Source organism: Tiliqua scincoides, chromosome 1 (assembly GCF_035046505.1).
Source record: "Tiliqua scincoides isolate rTilSci1 chromosome 1, rTilSci1.hap2, whole genome shotgun sequence".
Classification (NCBI taxonomy): domain Eukaryota; kingdom Metazoa; phylum Chordata; class Lepidosauria; order Squamata; family Scincidae; genus Tiliqua; species Tiliqua scincoides.
This window is the reverse complement of record NC_089821.1, coordinates 45,084,431-45,107,887: the sequence shown is the minus strand read 5'-3', so window position 1 is coordinate 45,107,887 and position 23,457 is coordinate 45,084,431. Positions and strand designations below refer to the sequence as shown.

Here is a 23,457-nt window from a genome sequence, read left to right as displayed (position 1 = left end):
ACCCTTGTGAGTTGTCTTTTGTGCTAATTATTTTGAAATGCATCTTTTTGGATGAATGGGGTCGCTTCAATCAAAGTTTAATACCAAGTGCTTCTGCTCTTGCATTCTCCATTTCAAAAGAAGTTCGTATTGACATACTTTTTGCACAACAAAGTATTAACACCACTCTATGATGCTGGCACATAGTGATGCCAGCAGGTTTCTCTTATCGCCCTCCATGAGGCCAACTGAGATGGTTGTCTCAGGCAGCTGACTGGTGGAAATGCACCTACTTCTGGCTACTCTCTTGTATCCACTGCTCTGCCTCTCTGGAATAGAAAAGAAGGGGCTGGAGCATTGTGGAGGGAAGTAGAGGGTTAAAGCGAGACCCTGTAGGCCGCTGCTCTCTTCTGCACTGTCCTCTCTTCCTTTCTCAAGCCAGTCACAGCACAAGCTATGGGGGGGCATTATTTGGCATGCTGCCTCAGGCCCCAGGTAGCCGTCTGTGGGTGACCCATCTACAATGGGTGTTTTATTCGTACAGTTAGTGTAGTGTTCCAGAACCACCTTTCAGAGTGCGATACCATAGTCTTTCGAGACTGAAGGTTGCCAACTAACAAGTGTAGTGAATGAATGCTAAAAGGCATGTAGCTGCAGCTGTGCAACAAAAGTAGTTTTAGAAAAGATAGTTGCAAAAGTGCATGAAGGGCCATTGTGTAGAAAGTTATATTGCAACACAGCAAAAGTGGATTTTCTCAAGGTGCTCTTACAAAACGGCCCCGCCTGTCAATGCCTGTGGAAACGGCGATCCTTTAATTTCAGCTCCTTTTCTGAATTTTCACACACTTTAAACTATCTTCAGATCAAGACCTTTTTTTCAGCAAACCAAGTATATTTGCTAGAAAATCTTTTGCCAGGAATGCAGATATGTGGCATTACCATAGTGGATAACTGTGCCAATCTGTTTAGCTAAACACACTTCTGTTTGCCATCTTCAAGGGGTGAGGCAGCATTTGATCTAAGCTCACCACTTACTCATGCCTACCCTGCCTCAGTACATGAGGACTGAGAAGCTTCTCAACTCCATTCCCTCTTTTGGAACCATGTGTAGCTTTTGGGCTTTCTGCTGGCTGTAGGGCTCAGCAAACTTCTTGCATGGGGTTGAGGTTAAACATACCACCCCGTTTTCTGTAAATGCCACATAAAGTCAGTACAGGCAGGACATTAGCTAGCTTCTGTAACCGTTTTCTAACCTTAAAAACCCTTGAGTGGGGATTCTTTTAAACTCACTATATACTGAAGATAAGTTAGTTAGGCTATTTGCATAGGTAGAGCTATTATACACCGTGCAAGTCTTCTGAATATTTTGAATGTCAGTAAGTTATGTTGGGCATCAATGAGCAAAGAAAGCACAATTCCTAATCAAAGGTTCAAGGCCCACCATTTATTTGCTTGTGCTTGTAACACTTGATTCAGAGTTGCTTGGCTTTCTAGCCCCTGGGAATATTTTCACTGGACTGCAGCTCAACTAGGAAAACTGCCCTGAAACATCTGTAGGCATGCTTATGGCTTTGCAGTTGTCTTTGCAAAAATTACATACAGTTGAGTTTGACATGCTTTTAAAATTACAATTTTTGGATCTAGAACACTATGCATTACAATATCAACATGTTCAAACACTCTGAAAGTCATTGAGTAGTTTATGCTGGTGATCCTCAAATATGCTTCTTCTCCAAGCAGCCAAAGACATTGAAAGATGGGTTAGCTGCCTGGACTTTACCATTCTGACAGTTTGGTTAAATTTCTTCTGGCAGAATGTAGCCCACAGTGTCTGCAGGAAGAATACACCCAGATATTTGGAATGTTTTTTTTTTCGTGAACAAAGCTTTGTGACCAGTAGATGGTACCCTTGCCTACCTTATGGGACTGTCCTGAATGGTATCTGATGGGACTGACCAGAATGGTCTGATAGAGCAGGTTGGAGGTTTTTAGAACAGGATACAAATGTACATAGACTTGCTGCTATTTGCTAGCTAAGGGCCCAATCCTATCCATTTTTCCAGTGCTGGTGCAGCCGTGCCAATGGGGCATGCACTGCATCCTGTGGTAGGGATATTCACAGAGGCCTCCTCAAGGTATGGGGACATTTGTTCCCTTATCTCAGGGCTGCACTGCAGTTGTACCGGTGCTGGAAAATTGGATAGGATTGGGCCCTATATCGCTCTCAGTGCAGGTTAGAACTGAAATCTCTGCCTCAGAAAATCTCAGCTGGAAAATGAAACTAGCAAGTTGGGTTTGTCCACCCTGGTAAATACTATCCCTGCAGGCTAATCTTATAGCTGTCAATCCCACAGATTCCCTATAGAAAAAGAGAGCTATGATCTTAAACCTCAGAGCCATCATTGTGTGTTTCAACAATTTCATGCTACAGTCATCTGAAAGGAATAAACTTCAGTGTAGAGTGGTAACTTTAGATCTGTAAGCACTGCAGCTGTAATAAAGGTTGCCATGCATTTTGTTTGCAATTTGTCATCAACAGCTACATAAAATCCTCTGACATAGCAGAAGTAGAAAGATACAAGTTTCAAGATGGCGGGGATCATTCTGTTCTGCCATGTTGGCATTCTCCCTATAGTTTGAAGTATGGATACTACACTGAACACAGCTTTCTCAGAAATCACTATAATGGAACTACAAGAGAGTGATGTGTGTCATTCCAACATTTGTCAAGGACTGCAGCTAAATTTCAAGTCACGTTTGCCTTAAGACTTGTAGCGCTGAAGAATTCCTTGACCAAAGCATATCTTCTTCCAGTACATGAGGCATAAATGCCTTAAAGAAGTGGTTCCCAGACTTTTTCAGCTGGTGGCACCCTTGCCCTATTGGGCCATTGGCTATGGCTCCCCATTAAGGCTATAATCCTATACACTCTATAGTGGGGCAGGTTTGCAATGATACTGAGGCTCCCCTAACTGGTTTCTGTGGTTCCAGTTTGGGAACCACTACCTTAAAGAAATGATCATGACAGCACAGGTTCAATTTTCTGGACTTCACGTCTTAGCTTTGTTCTGTGAGTGAGGATCTAGGTACTCTTATTGCAGGCCACAGGCATAGTTCAAAACACATCACAATGCAAGGGAAGCAGCATGGCAGAACACATAAATGAGAATTACCTCTTCTAACATTGGAAGTGAATCAAGAGGTGACACAGCAAGTTGCACTTTTCCGTAAGTGGTCTAGTAAACAGCACATGTATCACAGCAGGCAATTGCTTCTTCCAAACCATGAGCTCTATGGAATCTAGAAAATAAAGTCCTTGCACTAGTTATACTAACCATTACGAGGAAACTAGACCTTAGAAAAGTAATGTGATTCCAAGAGTCTGCACCAGATGCAAGTCTTTGAAAAGTACAAAATGTAGAAAATGGATCACTGACCAGTAAATGGCTCACTGTGCTTAAAATATATACACACATGTATTCTTTAAGTTTTCCCTTTATCTAGAAATGTTGCATAGGTTCTTTGAATGCATGTGTTAAGTACCTAGGCTGCAGGTTTTCACCCTAGAAGGGCAGTAGTTGAAAAATAGCACTAGAAAAGTTTCACATATTTCAGTGGCAAATCTTGAGACATAGCACCGAGCCTGCACCAGCCGTATTTCATACACCCTGTTACTAAAGTGGAGCAGATTGCATGGAGTCTTCATCTCCAGTCCTCAAAAGTTGGTGGTAAAAATCTGTCGTCATTCAGCATCTGATCTTGGCTTAACATAGTCTGGAAATAAAAATGTTGTATACTTTTTTTTAAAAGGTAAGTTACGGAAGCCAAAGATAAAGCAATCATGTGCACTATAGATTTAAAGGAAGCTTACACAGGCATGATTTATGAAGAGCTTGTTCAAGCTCATTTTCATATGCAACATTCAAAGTAAGAAGACAGAGCCAAAATTGCTGTCACAAATGTAATTAATACAGCTTTCCATTTGCGTGAAGAGGCTAATTTCACTGCTTGGATTTATTTTCTAGTGTGTATCTTGGAATATTGTTACTTGCAGAATGCATAAGGATTTTGGCTTTTGTGAACACCAGCGTGCATTAATAGACCTTACTAGGTAAATTGTATACAGAACAGGGCACAGAAACGGCACCTGGATTTCAGACCTATCTCCCCTTTCACATAACAATGCTTGATGTTTGTGTAGTGGTTTCAAAGCATGTATAGTGCTCCATATATATAATATAGTCATGTAGTCCTTGCAACAACCCAGTAAGATTTATATCGCAGCTAGAGAACTGAGGCTGAGAAAGAGTGCCTTGTTCAAGGCTGAATCTCCTCTCTGCCAAGACTCAGTAGACAAACAGGAAAGTCCTAATTTATAATTCAGTCTCTTAGCCATTGTACAGCACAAGAACGACATGAACTGCTTGAGGCAACTATGCAACCCACCCTGCCCTATATAACTGGTTGGTGGGGGCCAGGTGAACATTGCAATGCTCAAGGAGAGCCAAAGCTATGTTGGCACTAACGCATGCATAGAGCTCTGCTTCAGAGCATCAAAATCCCTTACATTTAATTAGATTTGCAAACTGAATCACCCTAAAGTCTAATTGTATAATGTAACTGAATAGTTGCTTAACAGGTTTTTTTTTAAAAACCAAGTTCATTTCACTTGAGCAATCTAGAAGATTTTAATATTTCCATTTAAGTTCTAAAAAAATGCAAACTGACATTTTTGCTTTTTACCCAAGCATATATTTACAGGAACCTATTGACAGACTTAGGGCCCAATCCTAACTAATTTTCTGGTGTTAGTGCTGGGGTGCCAACGGGGCATGTGCTGCATCCTGAGATGGAGGGGCAGTCACAGAGGCCTCCTCAAGGTTTGGGAACATGTATTCCCTTACCTCAGGGTCGCATTACGGCTGCACCAGTGCTATAAAGTTGGATAGGATTGGGCCCTTAGGCTGTAGTACCCATGCACACTTACCTGGAAGCAAGCCCCATTGAATGCAATGGTGCTAACTGCTAAGAAAATATGTGTGGATTGCGCTATGACACACTGTCAGTAATATAGCCTAATTGATTTCTTTAAAGACCAGTAATGTACTTACCGTGAGGTTGTTTATTCCTTGAGAGAGTTCCCCTATTTGTATTACTGTTCCTTCTGAATGTTCCATCTGTAAAATCATTCAGCAACTAAATGAAATCAAAACAGCCTCTGCAGCTTCTTCGAACAGTACATGCACATAACATGCAATTTCTGTTGAGTATTGAAAATATTTCAAAAAATGACATACTACCCATATGTACAGAGACTACCTGATATGTCCCCCTCCAAAAACAATTCAGCAGTAGGCCCAATTACGTTCATCTGAAAATTCACTGTGCATTAATTTAAGTTAAAAATACACTTCAAGGCTTTCGTATTGATAAACAATATGCAGTCCATATTTTTCTTAAACAACAATGTTTCTCAATGGTTCAAAGCACGTCACGAAGCATACATGCAGTTTGAAATATCCAGCATGCTGTGTTAATGACTAAAAAGGTCATTTGTACTTTGAATGTATGAGGGAATGCCTTGGCAATTTCAGTGTTTCATCGTACAGAAATCTTTCATTACACAAGCATGTCAATATAGTTTGTATCCAGATTCACTAGTTACGAGGACAAGGGTCCATTTAGGCAGACTGTTTTTCTCTGTGTTTTCAAAAAGAAGGGTAATTCTTTCCTATTTCCCCTTAAGGTTTTAGAAACCCAAATTACTAGCAAGCGTGTGCTGGAACTCTGGTTTTTCCTCTCCCATGCAACACAGCACTAAATTTCACTATTGATCTGCGCTGCCAGTGTTACATTCAGGTGGTCTCTTCACCATTAGGAATCCAGATTGGTCTCAAACACTGAACCTAACAATGGATTGTGCAAATCAGCCTTCCATTCAATCAAAACTCACAGACTGCCACACACACACACACACACACACACACACACACACACACCTGTAGCAGTAATAATTTCATTTTATGTCTTCAAGGCCTCTGTTTACTTCAATGGATGCAGCTGTTTTCTTCACCCATACCTCTGCATGTGCAAAGCTTCCTTCTATTGAAGTGAATGTCTTTGCAAACCAGAGAGAATTTATTTCATGCAATATAAATCCTGCGCCTGGAAGGAACCACTGGAACCTTTTAAAATTGCCAACTTTTAGGAACATCACACACACAGTTTTCAGTACTGGACATGGGCATTACTTAGCATTACATAAACTTGTCAAGTTTGCTCAGGAACACACACTCAGCCATCAAGAAATCTTTTTGCTTTACATGAAATGAAAGAGACCAAGCTTTACCTTACTATCTAGTGAGCCAGTTACTTGAACTGCTAACAGTTATGTGCTTTTTACTTCTCAAGGTATATTGCGATGGCAGCAGGTTAACCATGATCTACAAGGCTGCATTCCTAGATAAACATAGGTTGGAGTGGGGCAGGGAAGCATGCACCCAGTTGGAAACTACTGAAGAGTAACTTGACAAGCCAAGCTGATTGGTTGCTGTGAACTGGTTGCTTTTCTGCCCTGCTTATAACCCTTTGCAAAAGCATCTGACTGACCACTTTTGAAAAAGAATGCTGAACTAAATGGATCCTCAGTCCAATCCAGGCTCATGTGCTTAAGTGCTCAGGTGCTTAATGGAAATCCAACATGCCTGTTTGGCTGGGTGATTGGTGCAGTAAAATGGGCCCAAGGTTAAGGTGTAAACGGGAGAGAGATGTATACATAGGATTAAACAAACAAAAACTAAACAACAGCTTTCAAAACATCTCTCACTGTGCGCGCACTTCTCTTGACTGCTTTATGGTAGACTTGCAATCCGTGTGTAGAATGATCAGTCATTTACATTGGGATAAAAAACAGAGCAGACAGGCAACAAATTACATTTTGAATGAAGGAAAAATGAGATGTTAAAAATGCCATGAAACATGCATATGAAAATGTATATCACATTATGATTAGACTTCAATTTACCATTTCCTGAACTAGTTTCTGACTTGGAAACCAGAATCAACAGGCATTGTGACAGGCTCTTGTATCTTGCAAACAGCTCACAAGTTCCAGCTGGTCCATTTTTCAGGTTTGTTTTTTTTAAGTACTTTACACATGCTTCTCTATATATCATCATCAGGTTGGCAGTTTATAAAAGTGCCCCAAGCTGTGTAATGCTTTAGATATAATTCTATCATAAAAATAAGGCAATCTCTACATTAGAAGGTGGGATTTTTCTCTCCCTGAAGCATCACTTTTATTGTTCCATTGGTAAGGTTGTTTGTTCATTTTAAAGATATATTGCTAGGCCTAACGTCTTCTATGACGTAACGTGTACATTCAGTATGGTGCAGACACTGCACAGATGAAATAGTCTTAAAAATATACAATCCAGCTGTACTATTCAGTATAAAATAGACACATCTTTACAATTCCTTGCATTAAAAGCTAATATAAAACATTAAAATACCTCTGGTATTTTTATGGCATATAAAAAATAATGGCCCCAATCCAAAGAACTTTGGCCTCAAGCAGCAGTGTGCACAGAGCACTCTTGCTGGATCAGGGCTCAGGTGCCCTTGATTTCAACCAGGACATTTGTGTAAAGCTTTTTTTATATTCCTGAAAAAGGGCTTGAGTAGATGAGTAGGATGACACAGCTGCAAATGGAAAATCATTCAGATGACATTTTAAATGCAAAGTTCTTCAAGCCTCAGCCCCATACATTCGTTAAATCCATGCAGATGCATTATGTATTTTAGGTTAAATTGTAACAAAAGGTTATTCTGTAAGCTTTGGAATGCATGAAGAGGATGAGAGGCGAGTGATGTCAGTCCACCTAGCCCACCTGATCCAGTTTGTCTAGTTCTTTGTCAGGAAGCACATTATGCATTTTGTATGCACCATAGCTCTTTGGGGTTCCATTGGCTGCATTTGAACTTGTATCAATTGGACAAATATAATCTGTCGATTCATCAAATTTCTTTTTTCTCAAATTTCCGAAATGTGAAAATCCAAGTTTCTTAGGCTACAAAGAAAAAAGAAAGAAAAACATTTATTGGAAAAAGCACATCATGGTAGGGTAAAAAAAAAATCTATCACACTATTGCAGTGCTAGGCTACACTTTAACTGAAAGGATTTAAATGAATGTTTATTGGGCATACACCACATCTCGCTGAAAGCAGTGAGATGACCCACAGATTGTGGATATATGCATAAAGCAGCAGTGAGAATGTTTTTGGACAGCAGGGTATGGGCAATAGCTATACATCACTCCTTTGCTCTATTGATCTCAGCAGTAAGGTTGACATGCAGTACAATTATGCTTTCCAACAATTATTTCCTTTCACACAGTTTATTAAAAACAACCTTCATGGATTTTGCTTGACTTTCCATTGATTCTCTCAATTTCCTGAGGAAAATGAAGCAAATACATCAAAACCTCGACTAGTAAATTTGTTCTGGAAACAAAAGAACGACAGTTTGCTAATGTGAGAGGAGGGGCCACGAGATGGGGTAATTTATACTCAGGCCCAGGGTCAAGAAGGGGGCCCAGGAGCCAAAGGAGGGGGATCCAGAAATTTCCCACGCAGGATGCTGAGGGCACTACCGCAGGTATGAGGCAGCAACTAATGCCTCAAGCTATACACACCTGGTAGACCTGAGCTCCAAAGACTATTCTGACTATTGCCATCTTCCCCCTGTCCTGTTTCCCTCTCCAGTGGCGTAGCTAACCCAGTTGCTGTCCGGTGCAAAGAACATTCTGTAGTCCCCCTCCCCAGCAATGACGTCAAATTAATTAAATTGGGTCTTTTTATTTGTTAAAGTGAGTAAGAAATGTTGGTTAATATTTTGAAAGAGCAGGCACTTGTTAAAAGTACTTGCTGCACGTTTAGAGTGCAATCCTATTCATATCCGGAACATCTCTCGGAAGGAAGTCCTGTCTACTCAGAAGTAAGTCCCATTGTGTTCAATGAGGCTTACTTCCAGGAAAGTATGCAAGGGACTGCAGCCTTAGCGTTAGCAAGGTGCACACAAATAGGGGATCACACTATCTCTCTGCTACAGTGAACAAGTGGAAAGTCCAACTCGAATTCTCAAGAGACACCGAACCTCTGGATTCATGGTGAGAACTGAGCCTTACCTGGGGCTTGTGCAAGAAGCAAACACTGGCATTCTGACCCAGGAGACAGTTTTTTCTTTGTGATGGCAGATTGCTGCCAGCTTTGGGAGGGGGGGCTTACATTCAGATGCTGGATGAGGTGAGTGAAGGCGTCCCTCCCCTGCTGTGTGAGTGTGTGTGTGTGGGGGGAACAGAGCATCCATGTGTGTAAGAGAAGGGGGCAGCCTGTGTGTGTGTGAGAGAGAGGGGGGAGTGTTTATGTTGCGGAGAAGTTGTGATGCTCCAGGCTTGGGGTGGGGGGAAAGAGAGGCTGTGATGCTCTAGACTTGGGGGGGGGAGAGAGGCTGTGATGTTCCAGGCTGGGGGGGGGGAGAGGCTGTGATGCTCTGCAGCGCGAGGGGCAACGGAGGAGCCTGACAGGCTTGCCAGAGGCTGCACGTCCCTGGGTAGCAGGGGATGCAGGGTGGGGAGGTGCAGGAAGCGGAGGGAGGCTCCTGGCTGGCTGGCTGGCTGATTGATGGGGCTCTGAAGTTTGGCCCTGAAGAGGAGGGAGAAGGCACAGCCGCAACAGCAGCACTTGCTGTCCCGCGTTTTCTGGGACTGGCACGCTTGGCTGGGTGTGCAGGAGGCTGCGTGCGGGTGACTGTTGGCTCAGCCTCTGACAGGGCTGCAGCAGCCGGATGGAAGGCACGGGGGGCATTGTTGCGTGTTGTTGCTCCCCAAAGCCTGCTGCCCGGTACATTTGCTACCCCCTACACCCCCTTAGCTACGCCACTGTCCCTCTCCCCCGTTTAGGAAGAAGTCCAAAAGAAACTTTGTACTTCCTGATAAAATTCCTCTCAGAGGCCCTGTGTCAAGGGAAGTGTTTTATGACCTCATCCATTGAACCATCCCAAAATAAAGCTACTATAAAGCAAATTGATCACCATTCTGGGGTAAAGGGCAGAAAGATGGTGGGTTGACTTAGCCATTGCATGATGCATTCCAGTCTGGGTCACCGAGGTTCTACCCATGCTTTGATCTGTTAAAGAGGGATGGGGCTGGACCGCTATAATGGGTGGGGGTTAGTGGTGTACGCATACCATGAGTATCTAAAATAATACACCACAGAATAATTTTTGGGAGGCTGCACACATAACACACAGGCAACAAACTCAACTTCTCCTGGCATTTAAAAACTGCAAACCAGGAAATCAGCTTTGTTTTTGAATGGTCCTCGAATTTCCACGTAGCTTACCCGGACTTTAGCAGTAGTCGTCAGAGGTGCATAAGCTGTAGAGTCTGTTATTTCCCTTTTTTCTTGCTGTGCTTCTGGTCCAATTAGCACATTGAAGTTAGTGGTTAAGTGTCGTCTTAGCAGCGTCTTTTGAGGTGGAATGTTGAGAAGCATTGCCAGAGTGTCACCATTGAAACGAGGTTCAAGAATCTGTTGGGGAAACACAGCCACATGTGCTTCAGTTTGTATATGGACTGTCTGGAATTAAGAACTCAAAAGGTTGTTTTGAATCATCTGGGTATTTTAATATACTTCATTGCATCTAAAAAGCATCATACTGTTACAGACCAGAAGGAGCAACTCCTCATGTTAGCCACTATACAGCAATTCATTTTCCGTTATTAACCTTGTAACATGAACAAAACATTTATCCGTACTTTTCAGTAGTACTTCTGGGGGCTCATGCAACAACAATGTGTTTTGGGTGGTTACAGACACAAGTGAGCATGAGACCTGCAATTTCAAATACCCAGGATTAGTTTACTAATAAACCATTCCAATTCCATGTGGCTACAGCACATTGACTGTGGAAATAATTACTGTTTATATTGTACCAGCGGTATGCTTGGCATTTTACTAACAAAAACAAACAGATCAAGCCCCTGCCACATGGATCTAAATGTCAACAATGGGAGAACAGTGAAAAGAGAGCCAGAAAGAACAAGGAAGAAATGTGAGCAAATTTATTTATAAGAAGGCTTCACTAAGACTGGCCTAGCCTGTTCGTTCTCATCTCCAAGGGCACCAAGGGAAATGCAGGTCTCAGAGAAAGAAGGGACATAATAATTCCTGGGAAAAGGACTCCCCTGCCTGCTTGCCCATTTGTTCCATTGGAGGGAACGCATTCTTTGCATGTACAGATCCACCCGCTCCATTAAAAAGGATGGAAAATCATGTGCAATCAAGAGCGGACATGGATCTCTGGATCAGAGCAGTTCAAAGAGTGGCCAGATCCAGAGTTGGCCATCAGCCTGAGTTGGCCATCAGCCTGAGTTGTGAAAATCAAGAGACGAATGTGCTTTGACCACAAACTTGCAAGACTGATGGTTCTGTGAACTGCTGCTCAAAAAAATACAGTATAAGATAGATTGTAGTTGTTGTTCTTCAAACACTGAAAGTTAAGCATGCAAATATAGTTTCCGTAAGAACATCTGTCAAATGGATCATTATTTTAATCAACTGTTATACTTGTTTATCTTCAACCTAATCAATTTGACTTCTGCAATGTGGGTAAGGATGTTCCAAAATGAAAGATAATTTGTTCTCCATGACAAGTGCCTGGTACAATTCACCATCGTAAAGGGATTTGGCTGACACATTATCAATAACTGATTTGAAAGTAATTTCCATTATCTAATTTCATTTTCATGAATCCACATATTAAATACCAAAGGCAGCTGTATTAGCTTTTTATACAATTTAGTAGTAGTAAATTATAAAATATAATTTATACATTGTCAATTTTATTTTTCACAGCAGACTCAGAAACTGATCAATAAACACATTTCCTACCTCAACAAGTACAGTTCCCTTTTCTTTAACTCACAGACGTAAAGTATATAATGCAAGTTTGTAAAATGCCTAGAAAAACCTATTTGAATTTTTGTATTTTAAGAGAAGGAAATCAACATTCAAGATCAGGTTTCTTACAATGAGGCCACCATGAACTCCGCTTCCTCGAAGGTTTGGTGCATATTCTGCCAGATCTACGGATCTGAGCCATTCCATCACTCTGTGATTGGACCACTGAACTACTTCAGAAGGTGAAAGGTTATTCTGTTTTGGAAAAGAAATGCACCATTAACACATACACATAAAAATAGGGTTGATTATGAACTAGTCCAGTGGTTCCCGAACTGTGATCCATGGCTCCCCAGGGAGCTGCAGAAACCAGCCAGGGAGCCACAGAATCCTTGCTAAAAACTTGCCACCCTATAAAATGTATAGGATTGTAGCCCTGATGGGGAACGGCAACCAATGGCCCAGTAGGTCAAGGAAGCTGCCAGTTGAAGAAGTTTGGGAACCACTGGATTAGTGCATTTATTAGCATTTTTACCTGCATTCTCACTTCTCTTAGAAACAAAACTTTCTGTGTGTAGTCAATCTTTTTGCGTATAACAACATAGTGCCAAGGGCCATAGTCATTTCACATGCTCCTCAGGAGCAGACCTTCTGGCAGACAAGAAATTTAAACTTCCACTGGATCTACTCATGAATGAGTATCTCTACAAGGAGTTTTCTCATGAACAATCCCTGCATTCCTGAACCTGAAGAAAGAAAAGCAGGGTGCAAAAAGGGATGAACTTGAGAGCAATTGTAACAGGAAGAAAAGACAGACAGAGCATCAGTGTTCCTCCATGCTTGCTTTTGGTCAGGGGAAAAACACATGCTAGCTTCGAGAAAGCTGAAGGTCTCAAGAAAGATGGTTTCAATTTTCACCTCGTCTGCCGGCCTCCTACGTAGACAGTGAGGATTGAAATTGTTCACATGCAGCACATGAATGGCACACTTAATACTGAGATGATGTAGCTGGCTTGTGACTTTGAGGAACAGGAGATCATTCTGAAAAATAAAACCAGCCAGTCAAGAGGCATGCAATGTCACAGTTTACTACACAGCTTGCATCTTAGCAGATTAGGTCTTCAGAGTTGGGGGAGGAACAACCCACTTGATATTGCAATAAAACAAAACTGCAGCCTCCAAAAATATCACAAAAAATATTTTAAAAAACCCACATTTTTTCCTGGTGATACTGGTTTTGGAATAGCACTCTAGGATTAGGCCATTGTGACTTTTACATTATAATTGCTGCGACCTACTGTACATAGTGCCTTTCAACTGTTGGGGACTGTGATAAATGTCCTGAGTTTCCCTGATTTGGGGTTGAGCAGGGCTTATTTTTCTGTATTTTTGGACACAAGGATGGATGTGGATTCATCCTTCTCTATGCCTGGTCTTTCCTCAGAGGCAATAACTCCTGGCCAAGCTTCCTACTAAGAAAGAGTCAAGGAGTCAACTTAAGTTGTTCTGGCCTCCCTGCGCCGGATCCAGGCAAAGTAAGATTGCATCGGCCAAACTTGGATGATGCAAGAGTCTGGGGGGGAGGTATGGAGAGGGTAGGGAGGAGGTGGGAGGGGGATGTTATGGGGTGGGGTGAGGGTGTGCAGCGGGCATTCCCAGGGGGTGGATGGGTGGGGAGTGGGAGGTGGGGCCAGGACCCAGCAGTTTTGCTGGATCCTAGCCCTGTTCCATGGGCAGCGCAGATTGGCTCCTGAGGTGGCACAGATTCGAGTAGGCCCATTGGGGCCACTTTGGCTCTCCCTGAGGTAAGGGAAAAGTTTCCCCTTGCCACAGGCTGCACCTACCTGTTCCAGTGCAAGTTAGGATTGGGCTGTTAATTTTTTTTTTAGGTTTTATATAAACTGGTTATATTTTGACTCCTTGTCTGCCTAAGTCCATGTTCACTGGTAATTTGGTAGACTATCATGCCTGATTGCTTACAGGTGCTACTATGATTTTATTTTAAACCAGAACCTTCTTAGTTCTTTGCTCTCCTGGGAGGGTGGAGAGAGACTCAGGTGAAGCGCTCCAGCATGCATCTTGACATGACACACCAACCCATTTTAAAAGGAGCTGGGGTTGCCGTTTCCCTTCAGGCCAACACTGACTGCTGACGTACTTAGCAAATGCCTTGCCTGTTTCAAATTCCTACAATGTCCTACAAAGTCAGCAAAAGAATAATTCTTTAAAAAATTAATAAAATAACAAATGGGCGATATAATTCTAAATGCGGTTATTTGAAAACAAAATTCCAAAGGTACAAGATAAAGGCAAGGAATTCCAGGGGGAGAGCTGGTTATGAAACACAGACTCTTACCACAGTTAGATACTGCAGCATTCTGCCATCGACTCTGGACTCATGAAACTGGTCTTTATATTGAGGTAAGCCAATATCATCAAGCCATCCTGCAAAACACATGCACACATTAAACACAGAAATCTTACCCAAAGTTTTACTCTTTGGAGCAGTGTTTCTCAAACTGTGGGTTGTGAGCCCATTTCAGGTGGGTCCCCATTCATTTCAATATTTTATTTTTAATATATTAGACTTGATGCTACCATGGTAAGTGACTGCATTTGGGAAAATATTACAGACCTGTACTTTTAACAAGCTACTATGTATATTATTTTAACAATGATAGTAAATGGGACTTACTTTTGAGTAAGTGTGGGTAGGATTGCAGCCTAGGATTGTTAAACATTTTCCTGCTTGATGATGTCACTTTTGGTCATGACATCACTTCCGGTGGGTCCAGACAGATTCTCATTCTAAACAGTGGGTCCCTGTGCTAAATGTGTGAGAACCAGTGCTTTGGAGAATGTAGAACACTTTATGCATCTTTTATGTCCTCTGTCTTTCCTTCCCCCAAGCTTATAAAGCTTTGCTGTTAAAACAGCCACTTAACCATGAAGCCCGGGAGAAGCTTCTATTACATTTTATAGGTGTTACACAATCCACACATCACTACTTAGCATTGGGCTACTTTAGGACAACCCTTTGACAGCATGGAAATAATATTCCAACTTTAAACCCTGTATCGTGGCATTCTCAGGGTAAAGTGGAAGTTATAAAAACTGAAATTTAATTTGAGAATTCCACTCTCCAAAACCCTGAAAAGCAAAACTTCCTCAAAATGTAAAATGGGCAAGAAATTGCACCAACGGCTAAGTGTATTAAACAATTCAATATCTACATTTTCCAATACTTACGTGTCACCCAGATGTGATCTAGCTGAGCAGACTTGTCATCTTGTTTTGTGTTTATCGCTTTCACAGCCAAAACTAACTTCTTCCTATGCAGAGGTTGCTTTATTCCTAGCTCCTATAAAGAAAGGAAATAATGATTATTAAAATGGTGTTGCCAATGTGACACTTGTGCAGACAGAAATAATTTATATTTTCAATTTAAAGCCTAAAAAGATGATATCATGTTCCTCAAATGTGAAATTTCTGATCTTCCCACAAAAGTATGTAACCTGTCCTTTAAATCAGTCTCCATGCCAGAGGTCAGAAAATTAGCCAATGTAACACCAATATTTAAAAAGGGATCTGGGAAATTATAGACTGGTGAAAAGGCCATTTAAAAATTAATTTTTAAGCCTACAGAAGAATGAGCCTTGCTTAAGTAGAGTTAGAATGGTTTCTGCAAAAGTAAGTCCTGCCTCACTAACTTTCTAGAGAGCTTTAAGAGGTAAGTGGATAGAGATGATCCCACTGACATTGCATATTTGGACTTTCAAAAGGCTTTAGACAAACTTCCTTTATTAAAGCCTCTTAGCAGTCAAGGACAACCAGGAAGTTATGGTCTGGCAACCAGGAAGCAGAGTAGGAATAAGTGGGCAATTTTTACAGGGGACAGAAGTAAAAAGTGGGGTCCTTCAAGAATCTGTACTGCGATAGGTGCTTTTTAACTTGCTCATAAATGACCATTCCAGAGTTAAACAGCAAAATGGCAAAATTTACAGATGACACCAAAGTATCTTGGATAATAAAACCAAAAGGGCTCCTAAAGGACCTCTCCAAATTGAGTGGATTACCAACCAAATGATGTGCAGTTCAATGTAAATTAGTGTAAAGTGAAGCACACTGGGGCAAACCTTCCAGTTTGACATGTATACTGATGAGGTGTGAGCTGTCTGAGATAAACCAGGGAACAGACTTTGGAGTCTTGGGGCATAGCTTGATGAAACCTTGACTTCAAGGTGACGGAGGGTGACAGTGGTGAAGAAGGTGAATTCCATGCTAGGGGTCATAAAAAGGAATTGAGGATAACTCTGCTAATGCTTTATTGCCCAATAGAAGAATAGTGTGTACGTTTGGAATACAGTGTCTACTTCTGATAGTTATACATCAAGAAGGATATCGTAGAACTGGAAACAGTATAAAAGAGCAATCAAAATGATTGCTGAGGGCTGAAACAGGCGAAACAGCTAGCACATTGGGAGCTTTTTAGCTTGGAAAAAGGCAATTAAGGGTGGAACAAGTTGCAGAGGAGCAATGGCGGGAGAGATATATGACTCTCCTGCTCATGGATCACTGTGGGAAACAGAATTCTGGATTAGAACTGGTCTTTTCTAGGCCCAGACAGACAGCAGGGCTTCTTTTATGTGAATAGAAATATTAGGCAATTGCTTATCAACTCTATAATTCCTTTCCCTTAGTTCTGTGAAAACAATTCTCCACAACTTTTTAGGAGGCCATATATTATCTACAAGGGTATCTGGTGGCCTGTGACAGTCAACAGAATCCTTATACACATTTCATACTATACTGAGTTTACTTTCAATGGCTTGAATTTTTTTTTTTTAAATTTGAATTTCTTCCAGTAAGTACTACAGGTCCAACCTTGTGATACATGGATTTTTTTATACACAGATTTGACTCAACACGAATGGCCACTGCAAATAAGAAGGAATGTGCTGATCCCTAGAGAAGGGGAAAAATGCACCCCTTTAAAATCCTTTTCTTATTGTGGTAGAGATTTTTATCCCAACATGATGAGAAGTGCCCTTTAAATTAAAGGAAAACAGTCCTTTACAATAGTTAGAGAGAGGGTAGCCAGCTGACAATCCATCAATCATTCTCTCTCCAAGCAACCCCCTCCCTTCCTCCTGAACACTTGAAAGAAAGATAATCCATTCTAAGGGCCTGGAGAGAGACTGAATGTTTTATTGTTGTCTTAATGACTCTATCTTAACAACACAAAGGTTAGTAAGGCTGTTTTTAAATCAGCAGAGCAAAGAGACTTTGTTTTTTAAATTGATTTGCTATAGTTTGATTTTTGCCATTCAAGGTGAGTTCTGGGAACCCTTGTGAATAATGAGACTCAACCTGTATAGCTAATATTCCAGGTCTCTTACCTTTTCCATATCCTGAGGAGTTGCTGTTAAGAGTGTGTGACCAGTTGTTACCCACTGCCGTGCAAAAATGACATACTGACCGAGACCAAAGTCCTCAAGCCAGCTACAAACGCGTTCGGTGTTCCATTGGGCAAATGGGGCATTGGGATCACTAGGAGGCACAAATAAAACATGAGATACACTTCATTATTATTTCCATAGCACTTTGTACACTGTACAGAACATTACATTGCAGGCTTCACGTTTCAGTAATTCTCTGATCCTTGGGGGGGGGAGGGGGAGAATGAGAGGCTCTAGGACCTGCAGGCCTCTGCAGTTTTCACAGGACAAAGGGAATGGCATGAGGCTGGACTTGGGTCTTATAGTACAAGAACAGAGTCAGCTTCACACCCTTGTCACCTCGTAGAGATGGTTTTAGATCCCATGCAGTCTTGGGCACAGGATAAAGGGGGGCTGGTACAAGAAGACACCCTTCTTTCTGTAGCTCAACCTGTTTCTACACACCCCTCTTGAGCACAGAGATCTGCTGATTCCCTGTCTCCTATTTCACAAAGGGATTCCAATGTATGTTTGCTCTCTAGAAACGTTTGTTTAATATATTGAATTATTAAATGTTAAATAACACCATTTACTATGATTTACCATTAATAAAAATATTAACAACTTCAAGGATAGTGTGCTTTGCATATTGCTCAATTTACCCAGAAGAATACTCCAATACTTTCCCTTTGTCACTTTTTATCATACAACACGGAACCCAGATTATGACTATATAGTTGAAGGTATGGGTCCTGTTAATAGGGACAAAGTTAGTCTTCAGTGGTTCTCATTGAGTGCTATGGAACAAGGTAAATGGGCAGCTGGAACAGTATGGGGAGGGGACAGGAGGTAGAACGTGCCCCTGAACCCCACACTACTACCGACTCTTCTCAAAGAGTCATTAACTAGCAAAAAAACTAAAGCTCATATCTAGATTTCCCAAGAAGCAGCAGTTCAAAACTCTCCTTGCAATTGCAGGTGGATGTTCACCACTACTTTCTAAACTAAGAAAGAGGGAGTGTTTGCTAGCAACACAGTTATGGATAGCGCAATTCACACTGGTCGACAAGCTGCAATATTTAGCCAACACTGCAATATTTAACAATGCTAACGCAAGCAATCAGCTCTTACCTCTTTTGTCCCTTGGTTTCCTTTGATCGAGACAGTCTAGGTCCAGCTGTTGCACGGAGGCCACCTCTCCGAAATTCAGCCAAGCCCAGATCGTCCCCAGGGAAATTACCAGATTGAGTCCTGCGAATTCTTTTAGAAGAGATTAAAAGAGATTAAAAACAACTACCAGGCATTAAAACGTAAACAGCAGCATTTATTTCTCATAAATAAAAATGCAAGAAGTCTTAAATTTATCAGGAACTCAGTAATTTCCATAATCTCTCAAGTACTATCACTTACTTTCCCCATATTTTCTTTATTCCTCTTGGGCTTCTTTTATTTTCTGGAGATATTGGAGACTGTGCTCCTGATTCTGTTCCAGAAGACAAGGGCGAAAAGTCTTCTGAAGTCATTGTACCATCCATGTTGTCAGAGTCTCCTGTGAATTAAAAATGCCATTGAGATAATTTATGAAGCCAAAGTTCCACAAAGTGCCAAAAGGCAAAAGGGAATGTTTAATGAAAAGTAAGATAGGATGTATCTTAAATTGCTCAAGGTTAAAGTTCAAGGCATGCACAGCATACCAGAACTAAGGGTACATTTCAAATTTATAGACTGGGTTTCCATTTATAGTTAAATTCATCATGATTTACCTAAAACATACAGCACTGAAAGAGTCAAGTGAAAATGAGAACAAGGTACTTTGAGTTCTGTAATCAAGAACAATAGGCAGGTACTTCATAAAGAGGATACTTTAATTTTTGGATTTGTAAGTTGATAAAGAGTACAAGAAGAAAAAGCTAAATTTCATATTTTCTTTACTTTCATTCATAGATAAATTAATCTAAATTTATAGATTAATGTAAATTAATGTTCTAGAGTAGAGTAGTTGCGGGCAGTGGCTAGACCAAGCTAGAAGTGCATAGATAACATGATTTCAATTTGCAAGACAAGGATCTTTGTGCTTTGCATGGATCTTTGTGCTTTGTCCACAGATAAGTAAGTCGATACAAAATATAAAACAGGATACCTATGTGATCCACAAAGTATCTCAGTCTCATAACCTGAGAAATATGGTACATGTTTTTTAAGAATGATGTTTTCAATAGTGCCCAAACTCCTAGAATTTTTTTCTGTTAAATCACCAAAATACTGCAGTATAAATAATTTTTCAAGTTCTTGGTTTTGCACAATTATGGGGCAAAAATAAACATTTTAATCCCACTGCAATATACCCATTTTGTTTACAGAGTATTACGGGACTTCAGTTTCACAAGCTAATCCTTCAATGCAATTTTAAACAATTACAAGAAGATAAGCCCCAGTGAACTAAAAAGGATTTACTTCTGAGGAAACAATTGCATTGTGTCATCTAGAATTTATGATTCCCACAAACTAGTCCAGAAAGAAAAATCTGATGCTTGTCAATCTAAATTTCAAATTATTTCACATGGAGGAAAGAAGTCACAAATCAAATCTGAGTAGTCCACTGTCTCAAATAGTATTTGCAACTGAGTAGTAAAAGGGAAAAAAAGTCCACTCAAATTCATTGCAAGCATAAAAGCTGCACACTGACTGGGTATACGGTACCTAATATTGGTGCACTGATACTTCTGATGCGATCTTCAATCATTCCAAGAACCAGAAAGCCATATGAAGAAGAAGCAAAGATGATGGAGAATTCAAGCAAAACAAAAGTTATAGAAAAGCCAGAGAATCAACAGCCAAAGCCAGGAAACAAAAAAAATTGACAGGAAGCAAAGCAACAAAGCAGATGAAGTCAATCTGTCTGGGACACATCTGTGGAACAGAAACATTCCACAATAGGAACCTTACATTTTAAAGAGGCTTTGCAATGAATTATATAGGATTTTTTTTAAAAATCATTTTTATATGAAAATATCCCCCAAACACTCCTAATCTACAAAATAAACAAGAATAAAAGATGTTTAAGGCCTCACTTAAATGCAAACAAGCATCCCAGAGAATTGGAATTGTTCTTAAAAGAAAACATTCCCCCCCCCACCCGTTGATTCCTGGGATGCAGCTATTGGTTTTATTTATGAAGCAAGGTCAAGAGCCTCTTTTTCCCAGGGGAGAGTCTATGTATTTGGAAAGTAGTATATTTATTATATCTAGAGGCCCATGTCCTCCAGCTCAACACTCTGTTGTGACACAGCAGAGATAAGCGACCTCCTCTGATTGTGTTCTGGTTCTTTTAGAAGTTCTAATGCTAAACTGCTTGTGGGGGCCAGCAAAAGTTGCTTCAGTCAGGGCAACACAAATCTGTTCAGTAGCTCAAAAAAAAAGGGGGGGGGGGGCTTTGAACTGCGACTAATACAACAGTGCAACATAAAATACATAGTGAAGCAACAATTTTGCTGTCAGGTGTGCAAAGCAAGTTAACTGAAGGTCCATTGAAATTAATGAGATTTTATTGCAACTAGATATGTTTAGGACTGAGCCCTTCCCCCGTCCCTTTACAAATCCCTCTTGGGGGTGGTACCTACTAGCTCAATCCAATAGCGAGCTGCTGGCTGGAATGATAGGTGGAAACAGCTATGTAAAGGGCATCTATGCAGGCAGAGCTTGTATGGATGAAATATTAGCATGCACTTTAAAAATCCAGTTCTAACTGTTTGCAGGGGGAAGCTAAAACACTGTATGCACAGAGTCCTGTGCATGCCAACTGACCCTCACATGACAACCTACACTTATGGTTGCAGTGGCTCACCATAAATGTATGACCAAGCAGTTACTATGTTCTGGTATCAGAGGAGTTGGGATATTCATCTTGCTGTCTTCTAGTAGCCATGTAGGTGAGAAGAAAGTAGGACTGCTTCTGCAATTCACTGCTTTTCCAATTGCAACATCATAAATATGCTAAAAAGTAACTACAACCTAAGTTACATGTAATGCGAAGGCACCTTTTTGTTGACATACACAAATCCATTTGTATTCCTGAATACATACTCAGGTTTTGTACACCGTTGTCCTCATTGCCATTCACACGACATGTATTTGAAGAAGAAGGCGTATTGCAGATCCCATTATCACCATTGTGCGCAGGCCGAAGAAGCTTCCCTGGCAAGGTTTGGTACTTGCTGCTTTTCACAACTGGCTTATTCTGTTTGGTTTTGTGTTTTTAAAAAAAATAAAAATAAACTCAGTTTTATTCTAAAGTTATATTCTTATCAACCAGAAGTAGGCAAAACTATGCTTTTCTCTCATAAGTTTTAGCAGAGTTTTCCATGTTGGCTCAGGCTTCGTATGTGAAATACACTCCAGTTTCTGCATTAAGATACCCAAGGAGAGGAACAAACTTGTGATAGTTTGGGGCAACTAAGCAGGGACATCTGAAAGAAACAAGGACGCAGGGAATAGTCTTGTTCTGGAGGTCATGTTACACAATATCTTCAAGACATTATCGCATTTCCTGTGCTTGTTTTTTGCTTTGGAATAAACAGCTGCAGGAGGAGAGGAGGGAAGGGAAGACCTCCAAATAAGAACCACGAGGTGTGGGAAGAGGAGATCTGACCTGCCTACCCCAGCTATTTTCCCCCAGACAATATTGCCCAAAACAGAAGCTGCCCCATGGCAGTCTTTGAGTGGGATGATTTTTGGCAGGAAACTGACATGGTGGAAAGGGTCTGCATCCCACTCCCATGATGCCTAATTCTAAACAAAAAACAAACACAAGAGAGATTATTGCTTGTTTAGCATATTGTCTCATTTGATCCTGAAGGACTGAAACAAGTGTAAGCAAATTTGGAAGGATTTGGCAGCTGTAAGATTCAGAATGAAGACAAGCAGCAGGACTTGTCACATGGCAAATGTTTTGCAAACCACAAACAGCATGTGTGACAGTCTGTGAATTATCCACATAAGCAACTTCCCAAAATTACTACCACTTTTCTTCATTGAAATAAATATCAACTATGTATTAGGTCTGGAGCAAAATATGGCTAGGCTCACACATGTTTTGGTACCCAAAATTTATTTGGCCAATTGACTTTCCTCCAGTGCCATTTACACTCTGCTTGTATACTTTGGAAGCAGAATGATTCTGCATTTTTGACTACATGGCCCTTTTGTTACTCTCAACTCCCTGCTTCTACAGAGAAAAGCAAGGAAAGATACATTCACATGTAAACCACACAACCACATTGTCATGCGTTCATTCAGCTGCCATCTCTCTATTAATCAAGAGAAACATTTTAAGTCTCCGGATAAAAATTACAATGCCTATTTCAGAAAAGCTGAAATCAAAACTTCAGCTAGTTTGCCCAACAAACCAGAATACACATAGAAATGCATTCAAGGGAGAAAAATAAGTGGGAAAAATAACCATACACCATTAAACTGATTTCTGTATGCAAATGTTAAAATGGAGTGAGCAGTTAATATACCTCTTGTTTTATCTCACGTTCTACTGGTTTTCCATCTACATGCTACGAAGTTGCAGGAAGGATAATTTCAAAGTGTAGGGGAGAAAAAGTAACAAACAAAATGTTAGTTCAAACAAAGTGATATTTTTAGTCTGATTACTACTAATGCTCCGTTAGGACAATTGAAGGTTTGTTTTCTCCTCAGTATACAAAACCATGCTGCAATGATACTTGAATACATCTCCCATTCCCTTTCAGTTGACAAATATAGGCCAAGTCCAGCTTCTTCTAGAGCCAACACAATTTGTGTCAATGACTTCTACAGGTACTGTATTGGATCCAAAAGAAGTGCCTTCCAATTCTGGGTTGTAAAACAGCTGCTTAACCACTCACTGCAATGATGATAAAAACACAGCCAATAAATTGAACACTACTGTATTATTCACATTTGCCCAAGTGAGTATACTGAACGCACACTGGGAACAGCAGAACTCCACTCATCCCAGGCTCATGGTAATTCCATGCACTGGACACGACAACTATCTGTTCTATACATGCAGAGAGTACAATGTGCAGGAAT

The 23,457-nt window shown here is 40.8% G+C and overlaps 1 protein-coding gene across 13 annotated transcripts in view; it reads right to left on the bottom strand.

Annotated features, from left to right (window-relative positions):
- Positions 1–1,403: 1,403 nt before the first annotated feature.
- PPFIBP2 (PPFIA binding protein 2) overlaps positions 1,404–23,457 on the bottom strand; it is a 143,934-nt gene continuing 121,880 nt past the window's right edge. For 8 of the 13 annotated variants that reach the window (XM_066638634.1, XM_066638642.1, XM_066638576.1 and 5 more), the window contains 14 exons: positions 21,463–21,616; positions 20,080–20,112; positions 18,790–18,928; positions 18,511–18,639; positions 17,341–17,491; positions 15,191–15,302; positions 14,298–14,386; positions 12,860–12,982; positions 12,071–12,196; positions 10,382–10,570; positions 7,869–8,048; positions 6,817–6,840; positions 5,091–5,156; positions 1,404–3,753 (listed from right to left, as the gene is read on the bottom strand). In XM_066638634.1, the coding sequence (XP_066494731.1) occupies positions 3,682–3,753; positions 5,091–5,156; positions 6,817–6,840; positions 7,869–8,048; positions 10,382–10,570; positions 12,071–12,196; positions 12,860–12,982; positions 14,298–14,386; positions 15,191–15,302; positions 17,341–17,491; positions 18,511–18,639; positions 18,790–18,928; positions 20,080–20,112; positions 21,463–21,616 (1,587 nt within the window). In that variant the 3' untranslated portion in view covers positions 1,404–3,681. Of the gene's footprint in view, positions 3,754–5,090; positions 5,157–6,805; positions 6,841–7,868; positions 8,049–10,381; positions 10,571–12,070; positions 12,197–12,859; positions 12,983–14,297; positions 14,387–15,190; positions 15,303–17,340; positions 17,492–18,510; positions 18,640–18,789; positions 18,929–20,079; positions 20,113–21,462; positions 21,617–23,457 lie in introns of all 13 variants that reach the window. The other 5 variants (XM_066638625.1, XM_066638677.1, XM_066638669.1 and 2 more) reach the window with 3 other exon arrangements.